General features: G+C 40.4%; 1 protein-coding gene and 1 long non-coding RNA gene across 5 annotated transcripts in view; one reads left to right on the top strand and one right to left on the bottom strand.

The window, feature by feature from the left end:
* The window catches only part of LOC141410959 (uncharacterized), a 50,719-nt gene extending 49,088 nt beyond the window's left edge, over nt 1-1,631 (bottom strand). Inside the window, exon 1 of the long non-coding RNA XR_012435786.1 lies at nt 1,297-1,631. This is a non-coding gene — a long non-coding RNA (uncharacterized lncRNA). The remainder of the gene's footprint in view (nt 1-1,296) is intronic.
* Nucleotides 1,632-1,724: 93 nt separating this feature from the next.
* The window catches only part of Dck (deoxycytidine kinase), a 38,658-nt gene continuing 29,695 nt past the window's right edge, over nt 1,725-10,687 (top strand). Inside the window, exons 1-2 of one of the 4 annotated variants that reach the window (XM_074042044.1) lie at nt 1,725-2,019; nt 6,392-6,530. In XM_074042044.1, the coding sequence (XP_073898145.1) occupies nt 6,502-6,530 (29 nt within the window). In that variant the 5' untranslated portion in view covers nt 1,725-2,019; nt 6,392-6,501. The remainder of the gene's footprint in view (nt 2,020-6,391; nt 6,531-10,687) is intronic. The other 3 variants (XM_020154696.2, XM_074042043.1, XM_020154697.2) reach the window with 3 other exon arrangements.

Here is a 10,687-nt window from a genome sequence, read left to right as displayed (position 1 = left end):
GCCTTGAGTCAAAATCCTGATCTCTGCCTAAGCCATCTTGCCCAGATGTGCTTTTTAATTCCTTTTCTTGTTCTCTTTTGAGACGGGGTCTCAGTATGTAGCCCAGGCTAGCCTTGAACTCTCCATCCTCCTGCTTCACCCTCAGGAGTGCTGGGATTATAAGCGTGCAACATGCCTGGCTTGAAATACACTTTTAAAGTCCTCACAGCCAGGGCTTTGAGAGCTGGGATTTTTTTTTTTAAACCAGTCTTTGATTTTTCAGTGCTTAACTCTTAATACTGCATCATACTACTTCTTTTGTGGTCTTTGTGTGTGTGTGTGTCTGTGTAAATTGGGAATTTCTGCCCCTCCAGCCTAAACCTCTTTATTCCATCCATATGGGACTTCAGGTCCACTTCTGTTGAAAGACTCAAGAGACTTGCCTTGTCTTGGTCCTTTCTCAAAGCTGCTGGAGTAGAATGTGACACCAAGTAGCATCCCCAGCACCTGTCTCTCAACATAATTGCCATACCTGATGATAAATAATTAGGCCTTTTCCATTTCAAGAATCTGGCTGCTAATCACGGTGGGGATAAATAAAACTAAAATAAGATCACTACATTACAAAACAATATAAGGAAGTTACAAAGAATGATTTTTGGGGTTTTCAGCAGCGTTCCTCAGTGGACTTGGCTTTTAATTGCTCTTTATTTCTGAAAGTGGAGGCACCATTTCTGCTTTTCCACTTTTTTTTTTTGCGTTACTGGGGTTTTGAACTTAACATTGGCTAGGCAGGAGCTGTACCACTGAGCCCCACTTCCCTACAATTTTTACTTTAGTGTGTTACTTTTTGGGTGGGTCTTGTGTTTTTGCCCCACAGGCCTGGGACACAGGGAGCTTATGCCCTCAGAGTATCTGGGATTACAGGTTCGCCCCACCACACCCAGTCTAGCTCCACTTTTATCTGTATTTCAGATCTTATATTTACAAAGAAAATAACAAGGCCTTTGCTTTCTGTCGACAATTTGAACCCGGTAATTTCCGGCTGGGTAATAATCGGTTTACTAGAGGTCTTTATCCTGACTAAAAATAAGTCCAGATTTCTACCCTGCATTTGTCTGCACCTAGGTGAGTGAGTCTTCTAGCAGGAGATAAGTAGGCGTTCAAAAATTCAGTGTACACTTGTGAACAATGCCGGGGATGGACATGCAAAGTGGTTATTTCTCCACTGGAGAAAATGGGAGAGGAGCAGGAAGACAGGAAAGCCCTGCTGTTGGTGGCGCCCGATCACCGAAATCCCCATCCCGCTTCGCTTGCCTTGCCGACTGACGAGGAGCCACTCGCTGTCATGCACCAGGCGGCGGCCCGGGAAAAACGCTTGCACGGTGCCGGGCCCGCGTCGAGGGCAGCGCCGTTCTGGAGGGCCCCGCTGCCCACAGGTCTTCCTCCAGGCTGACACGGGCAATCCATTCGATTTCCTGCCACACACGTTTTTCTCCCCCGAAGAGTTCAAAGTCTGATTCTGTCCAGAAGCCTCTGTCCATCCGCGCCCGCAAACCGCACGGGAGAAACGAGCTCTGCAAAGCCCGGCCCCCACCCCTGCCCTTCGTGGACCTCCGCCCTCCGCGTCGCCCTCGGTGGTCACCAGCTTCCGGAACCTCCCTCGCCGGCGCAGGCCCCGCCCCCGGCCCGCGTGACGCGACGTGTCTCCCGCAGGGGGCTGCGAGGGAGGCGGGAGGGCCGAGGGCCGGGGCGGGTCACTGTGGGGTTGGGCAGGGCCGCGCCGCAGTGCCGCCTCCGTCGGCCGCGGCCTCTGCGCGCCAAAGTTAAACCTCGGGTCCCGCCGGCGCGCGAGCTTCCGAGGGGCAGGTCCGGGCGAGTTCCGCGGCGCGAGTCCGCGCGCGCCTGTGCTCTGCTCCCAGCCCGCGCGGCGCGACGTGGGACGAGGAATGGCCACCCCGCCCAAGAGAATCTGCCCGTCTCCCGCGACCAGCTCGGAGGGGACCCGCATCAAGAAAGTCTCCATCGAGGGGAACATCGGTAAGGAGCCCCGGGGGTACACGCTGGGTCCACAGCCGAGCTCACCCCGAGCTTTCCCCGCAGCCTCCCCGCCCTCCCCGCGTTGGGTGCGGGGCGCCAGGTTGGGGCCGGGGAGCCGCGCGTGGCCATCGCACCCCTTTTGTTGGGAATTGAGAAACGAAGCGTTTTTATTGTAGTGAGGTTATGTGTATGTGGGAATGCCAGCTTTCTTGAGACGTAATTTAGGTAAGTGAAATTTAGCCTTTTTGGGTGTACTCTTCAGTGAGGTTGCACAGACATGCTGGCTCACCACATGAAGCTAGAGCTCTTCTCCATGACCCCCAAAGTTCCTTTGTGCATCTTTGTAGTCAGCCTTCCCCTTCCTGTCCCCTGGCAGCCACTGACCCGGGTTTTCTTTTATCCCTGAAAGCTTTGCCTTTTCCAGAATGTCATGTGAATAGAATCGTAGCGTAGCTTTTTGTGTCTTGTTTCTCTCACTGAGCACAATGCTTTTGAGATTCATTCATATTACTTACTTCTGTAATACGAATTGTAATACAGTTATTGCTGGGGTGTATTCCATTGCATGAATATACCATAATTTATCTGTTTCCCAGTTACGGATATTTGGGTTGTTTCTAGTTTTAAGCAATTGTTGAGAATACTGTTAAAAAGAACCAAAAAAGAAAAAACAACAAAAAGAATAGTGTTACCATTTGAGTACAAGAAAAGAGGTTTTTAGAAATCTTAATAGCATGGAGCTGTATTACATTCAAGTAAACACTGGGTTATGAGTCAAAGACCACTGGTATTTCTGCAATTAACCGTAATTGGTTGTAAAACTACATCATGCATACCATTTTTCAAGGTCACATGAATTTCCAGTTTTGTATTTCCTAACACAGGAAACCTACTACTGTCACTTCCTGTTTTGATAGACTTTGTTTTGTGGGCTGCAGGTTGAGTACTGGCCATTCATGCATATAGCAAATGTTTTAATTTTTAAACACATTCATTTTAAAAAAGACAAGGCAAGTGGTAGAGTGCCTGCCTAGCATGTGTGAGGCCCTGAGTTCAGACTCCAATACCGAAAAAACAAAAACAAAGAGGCAAGAGAAGCAGATGATTTAAGTGCTCAAAAGAATGGAACAAAGCTGAACACACCCTCAGAGGGCTTATTTTATTTCTCCCATTAATCAAGGCAGCTAATTTCCTCTTAGTTCTTTGAGAATGAATGTTTCCTCACAGTCTCTTAGTAGATAGAAGACCATATGTAAACATAGGAGAAAGAAGTTTAAAAAGAAGTAAATTTGAATGGACAACCCCTCGGATCAAATACTACAAAGGATTTCTTTTTCTTTTCTCAAGTCTAGTTAGATTTCAGTTTCTCGTAACTACTCCAGAGCGGTCTTTGTACATGCAAATACAGTTGGTTATCTCTTAAGTTCCTCACTGACTTCCCTGTACTGAAAGGAGCTACAAAACCGATGACCTGCACACTATTGGCATGCACAGATTTAGAGGAAAAAAATTAGTTACTAGTATTTAAATTTTTGGGGATTTCCCATAAACATACAGATTTTTGGCTTCTCATGAAAAGTCTAGATGGTGTTCCTCACCATGTATTGTCTTCCTCACACAGGCTTTGGTAGATACTATTTATTATTGTTTCATGGTTGTTCATGTCCTCTCCACCTTATTTGCCAGGTACAACTAAACTATCAATGTACAAATTGTTAATTTATGTAGAAGACTGTTTTGCAATTCCTTTATTCTTTGTAGAACTTTAATTTTATACTCATGTATCATGTTACTAAAGTAACTCCTTACGTTAGATTTGTATAGAGACTGCTCAGAATGACTTTTTAGTATCATGATGCCTGTGGCACTAGGAATTCTTAGTTCCCAGAACTTTTTCATTTATTTATTTATTTATTCTGGCAGTATTTGGGGTTTGAACTCAAGGCTTCACACTTGCTACGCAAGCGCTCTACCACTTGAGGCACTCTGCCAGCTGTTTTTTGTGTTGTGTATTTTCAAGACTGGGGTCTTGTGAACTACTTGCCTTGGCTGGCTTTGAACCTCGATCCTCCTGATCTCTGTTTCCTGAGACTGCTAGGATTAAAGGCATGTACCAGTGGTACCCAGCTTAGTTCCCAGGATTTTTAAGAGTATCTGTGGTTCTTGTTCTCTTTCACCTTCATAGAACACTAACTTGTCAGTTGGCTTATTTTCTAGCTTTCACTTACTCCTCAACAGTTGAGCTAGATATTAGTCCAATTGGGAACTACAACGATTGTTACTCTACTTGAACTATATGTAGCTATTACTCAAAAAATTAAAATAGGACCATCTGAGCTTTTTTCTACTTATACACAGTATCAGAAGAAGGCTTAATGTGCTAGCCTGAAGTACTTCCAACTCTAGCTGGTGTCCTAATTTTGTGAACATCATGTTCTCTTTTCTGTCTTCCTTGTAGGTCATTGAATGTTTGGTGATCATTTTAAACCATGCTTCTAAATGCCTGATGGTCTAGTATCTAAGCTTGTTCTTTGGACAAAATTTTGGTCACCAGTATTTTCCCCTACAACTAAATCTTATAGTCACCCAGTTTATCCTTAAAAATTTTCCTCCTCTTTTCTTAAGATAACACAGCTTTTGTGTTTTGTTTCTCTGCTGTTCTTTCTGTGTCACCTTTTTATTAACCCCCCCCCCTTCCTTTTGCTCTGTGTGATCCTTTAAAGCTGTTCCATTTTTTAATTTTCTCTTGCCCTATATAATGTGAAAGTTTGACTGTAGTTCTGCAAGTTCTTCTTAGGTCCATTTTATAAGGAAGAGGAAGCTTTGCTTGCATATATTTCGAAGTTATTTTATGTTCATCTGTGGAGAGGGGAGAGAATATGAACATCATGCTGAACAGTGATGCCAATGTAACATTTGGTGACTTCAGATAGAAAGGGTGTGGTGATCATTAGCAGTATTGCTACACCTTATTAGATGCTAGGTAAAGACTGCCCCTACTGTTAGATGTAATATATTCCTGGGTAATTATTAAATAGTGAACATAGTATGTCCTGATTACACATGAACTATTTCTTTCCCCCTCCCTGCCAAATATCTCAGAAACTAATGAATGACCAGGGAAAAGTAAAGTACATTTTTTTAAAGGGTCTGGTAGAATGCACAGTACTATGAATATGAAGGGGAGAGTGCATGGCTATTGCTTGTAGGAAGTGGTTTGCAAAATGTTTTATGATTTCTGTTAGCCATATTGCTTATTAGTGGCAGACAGTAATAATCATATTATTTCCTATTCTGAAATTAAGCATTGGATTTGTCTTTGTTGATTTTGTGGTTGTTTATTTTTTAATTGGTCTTATTTATTATTATTGTTATTTTTTTTCTTGACAGTACTGGGATCTGAGTGCACGACCTCGCACTTCCTAGGCAGGAGATCTGCCATTTAAGTAATGCCCTGTATCCCTTTTTTGCTTGGTTAGTTTTGGGATAGTGACTGATACTTTTGCCTGGGTCAGCCTGGATCTCCATCCTCCTGTTTATGCCTCCGACTTAGCTGGGGTGACAGGCGTGTACCACCATGCCCAGTTTATTGGTTGAGATGGAATCCCACTAACTTTTTGACTGACTGACCTGGAATTTTGATCCTGTAGACCTCCACCTCCTGAGTAGCTGGGATTACACTCATGCACAGTCATACCTGGCCATTCTTTTGGTTGAGACAGAGTCTCACTATGTGGCTCAGGCTGCCTCAGCCTTCCACGTGCTGGGATCGCAGGGATGTACTACCATACTCTGCTTCTCAGTTGATTTTTAGGTAGAAAAGAACTGAGCTTCTTTGTCATCTGAGATCATAGACTTAGATGAGAGGAAAATTTTGAAAATGCAAGAGTTTGGAGTGACTGAAATGAATTTATTGGTTATCACGACACTTTTCATGAGGAGAGTACTATTATCTTCCTTGAATTATGAGGAAACGGGCTCAGAGAGGGTCAGGGACTTGCTGAAAGTTTCACAACTAGTTCAGAGGGGAAATAGCCTCAATAGCTTCCCAGAAGCTTCTCTCTCTAATTGCATAAGGAAAGTGAATCTAGGAATAGGATTTTTTTTTCCCTGTCGTAACATGTTGTCTAAAATTTCATGACGTTTTTAATACCTCTGTTCCATGGTTTTGTCAAGCTAAAAATAACAAACAAATGTGCTCAACAGAAGTGGACAGGGATCCTTTCAGTTTTCATTTTTAAAAAAAATGTGAAGAGAAAGTTTAGGAAATTGAAACTGGGGCTTCTTTATCTCTGACATTGCTGACTGTTATAAATCTTGTAAAGGCTGATGGGCTACTTGACGTTATTTTCTGACGAGCATCCTTCTTCAGTTTTACTGTTCCTTTTACAACAGCTGCAGGAAAGTCAACATTTGTGAACATCCTTAAAAAAGGCTGTGAGGATTGGAAAGTGGTTCCTGAACCTGTTGCCAGATGGTGCAATGTTCAGAGTACACAAGATGAATTTGAGGTATGGAAATAAAATTTAAATGAATAAAATAAAGCATTTTGAGTTAGAGAAGCAGTATGTTTAGTCTCTTGGCTTTTTTTTTCTTTTTCTTTTCTATTTTTTATTTTGTTTATTTATTTTTTTTTGTGGTATTGGTGTCTGAACTCAGGTTTCACATTTGCTAGGCAGGCACTCTTATCACTTGAGCCACTTGACCACCCTTTTTTTTTCTTTTCTGATAAAACTTTTAAATCTAGCTTTAAGTGGGCTGGGGATGTAGCTCAGTGGTAGAACACTTGCCTAACATGTGCAAGGACCTGGGTTCTTTCCCCAGCACCACACAAAAAAAAAGTTCATATCTTCATCTGGGTGGTAGTTATGTAGGTGTTAAAAATGTTTGAGCTATGCATGTAAGATTTATGCACAGTTGTATTTAAGTAAAGGTAAAAGGGTTTTTAAAAAATTTAAAGAATTAGCAAGTTTTAAAAATCTAATTGTGGATTAAATTTCTTGAGTTGCTTTTTATATTTTGTTTGAAAATGAGCAAACAAAAAAACAAGCACACCCCCCCTCCAAAAAAAAAAAAAAAAAAACCTATCCAATAACTGAAGGTTTTTTTTTTTTTTTTTTTTGCTGTATTTGGGTTTGAACTCACGGCCTCACATTTTCACACTTGCTAGATAGGCACCAATAACTGAATTTTACTAGTTAATCTTTCTAGCCTTTTGTCATAGAGAAAACCATTTATCTTTCATTTCTTTGTGCTATTCCATCTTTCACTCTAGATACAAGTTTCATTTTCCCATGCTGTCCATACTGTATTACAAATAAGGGAATAAAAGAGGTAAATTTCACTTTTTTATAGCAGAATTTTTGGTTGTGATTTGGGAGTGATTGCTAGGATTTTCATTTCTAAAGAAGTGAGAATTGAAAGAAGTAAAGAAGAAATCTTTAAAAATGAAAATTTGTCTTAGAAACTACTTTGTTTCCTCAGGAGGACAGAAGATTAAAAAAAATCTATTTTTTAAAAGTATAGCTACTGATGTGAGAATTTTTGGGAATACAGAAATAACAAGATACTCTGTAGACTTTGAGGATATAGGGTATTTATTTATGTATTTACTTTTGTGGTATTGTGGATTGAATTCAGGGCCTTGCACTTGCTAGACAAGCACTCTTATCACTGGAGCCACACTGCCACCCTGGTTATATAATTTTGAATAACTAAAACTATTTTCTTACACACCTCCTATTTGCCAAGCATAGTTAGCTTTAGGCCTGGGGCCCAGTTAAGTAAACCCTAGTCCTCAGAGTAGCTAGAACTAAGGGCTAATAAATCACCATTAGTGTTGGGAGTATTAGAAGAGAGGTTGAAAAACTTTGTATTAATAATACTTTGGAAGACAGCTAGTAACCAGAACGCTTTCTGTTAATCTTACAATTAGGGTCTAGAGGGATTAGTAAGATTATAATAATGACTGATGTCATTGGACATTGATACATTTGTCTTCATTTAAAAATTTTACAGCTTCATGAATCTGATAACTCATGTTTGTGAGCTGGGACATATAGGTATAGAGTCAGAATGCCAACATGGTTTTTATATAATTAGCATAAGATGATATTATTATTATAAGTAACACATTCTTTCATCATACAGTTCACTTTAATCTAGTCATGTCTTTATGATGTTATAATTTAATTACCTTTGTTGAAATTTAATGCATATTCTTGGAAGATAGCTTTAATATTTTTTGTGTTTTGGGAGCTGCAGTCTCCTGTCTTCCAGGCAGTTTCAGACAATATGGAAAGAACATTTGGGGGGTAAGGTTGTAGAATATGAGGGATTAGGTGGGTGGCTTGCCTGTATCTTTGTTTTGTTTTGTTTTTCTTGGATCTCCACTAAACTCAAAAAGTGAGGATTTTTTTTTTTTTTTTAAAGAAGTAGAATTTCAAGGACTGGGGATATAGCTCTAGCAAATGTAAGGCCCTGGGTTTCATCCCTAGCGCCACCAGAACAAAAAAAAAGAGGGGATTTATTTACCTTGGAGCTCTTCTCTGAGTTCATTCCTTGAGGTTATAATGTGAATCACCCACTCTCCAAATCTTAGCTTTCTTAGAATACTGTCTTATAGTGAGAAGTAGATCGTTTTCAGGTCTACTTTCAGTTCTACTTTGGATGTTGTCCATTTGGTTATACTTCTTGGCAGTTGTAGAATAGAAGAGTTGGGCTATTCGTACCTCTTATATATCTTTTAGTAACCAAATGTGCACCTGCATGCTTAGACTATTTTGTTTTGTTTTAGCTGTTTATTTTTTCACTTGCCACCTAGTGGATGAAATGTTGCTATGCTAGGGATAGGTTACCACCAATTTTGGCAAAATAAGAGGCAAACTACTTTGAAAGATTATGTAGTTTGCTCTCTAAGCCCCCTCTCCTTCTCTGGCAAAGATGATCTTTAAACTTACCACACACATGATTATCAACTTTTATTTTGTAGGTTTATTTCAAATAATTATAATTTAGTTATGAAGCTGAATTCTTTTGTGAACTTTGCTGCTCCACCATTCCTTCCTGTCCTGAAGGACTGATGATACCTCTGAAACTGAAGTACATGGTCCTCCATATATACTGTCTCTGGGTAGCAACAGCAGCTGGCTGGATTCCTTGTGTTGGCACAGGTTACTTGAGAAGAGAAACAGCCTAGTCACTCCACGGCAAATGCTAAGGAGCTGCAAGTAATGCCCTCCTGCAGCAGGGACTCAGAAGAGATCTCATTACATATAACTTCAGTTTCCAGGCTGTCTGACCTACGTAATGCCCATTCTGGAAATTGCTTGCTGCATCTCTCTGGGAGAGGGATGTATTTCCAAGAGAAAAGATGAAATTGCAAATGGAAAAGCAAATCTACAGTCTCTGAAGCATAACCACCCCTTCATGGATGAAGGCAAGAGACTGTCTCAAAGGAAACAATTTACCAAGCTACTGTTTTCCTTTGGTTTCTTTCCAAGTATTACTTAAAAGAAATATGTCTCATTTAGTGCTTGTCTCTGGAGTACTGTTTCTATCTCCAGACTATGTTTCTCTCTCTTCCATTAACCCAATGAGATGTTTCTCAACCATGGTAGAGTAGAGCAAGGACATCAAAAGTCAGGGTCAATTTACAGGTAGAAACATATTTCCTTGCCGTGGACCATAGGAAAAGTCAGGTTTTCATCAGAGAAAGTTTTGTCTAAATACTATAATTCAAAGTATCAGAGATTAGTAATCTTGATCTTCAACTACCTCTTTTTTTTTTTAAAGGCTGTTTTTTTTTTTAAATTTAATTTATTTTATTTTATTCATATGTGCATACAATGTTTGGGTCATTTCTCCCCCTTCACACTACCTCTTACATGCTTACTCTATAAGTAACTGTTTATTAATTACAACTCATCTCCCCAGTGTAATTTTACAACCAGAAACTAATGAGCAGTTTCTAATTTGAGCTTCCAACACCACCCTGGGGAGCAGATCGTCTCCCAGCCAACCCTCTAACCTATACACCTGCTGAAACACTCAATGAAAACTATCAGTGGGGAAAAGGAAAATAAATGGCTAACAAAGGGACTAAGATAACCCAAGATAATTTTGGCTCTAGACCTACAACATTCCATCTCTCCAGCCACAGTGTTTGCAGCCAACCAAGGTCAAGCAGCCTGCAGGATCTTTAATATAGATGCACTTCCCCAGAGTCTTCAGTTCCATATCATCATATCTAGTCAGGTTTTTGCCCCCATTGTCTCAAAGAGTATATTGCAGTACTTGAAATCAGGAGCCAAGCAAGGTTCACACATTGCATTTTGATCTTTTAAACTTTAATCTATTGGATGCCTCCTTTTTTTTTTTCTTTCCTACTTATTGTTGAAGAAATTGGGCCATTTGTTCTATATAATTTGCCTCACTTTGGTTTTGGCTGAGTATATCTTTGGTGGTAAAATTTAACATGTTTCTCACTTCTCTGAATTTCCTGTAAATTTATAGGTTTGATTAGATTTGTTCTCATCCTTTTTGGCAAGATTTCTTTGTTGTGATGTGTATTTTTGTTTGCCATTACATCAGAGGGATGTCCTTTGTGGTGTTGAATTTTAACATCAGTCCTTTAAGGTATGAGCCTAATTCATCCTTGGGAAGCTGA

The sequence above is a fragment of the Castor canadensis genome, chromosome 9 (assembly GCF_047511655.1).
Source record: "Castor canadensis chromosome 9, mCasCan1.hap1v2, whole genome shotgun sequence".
Classification (NCBI taxonomy): Eukaryota; Metazoa; Chordata; class Mammalia; order Rodentia; family Castoridae; genus Castor; species Castor canadensis.
This window is presented reverse-complemented; position numbering and strand designations above follow the sequence as displayed.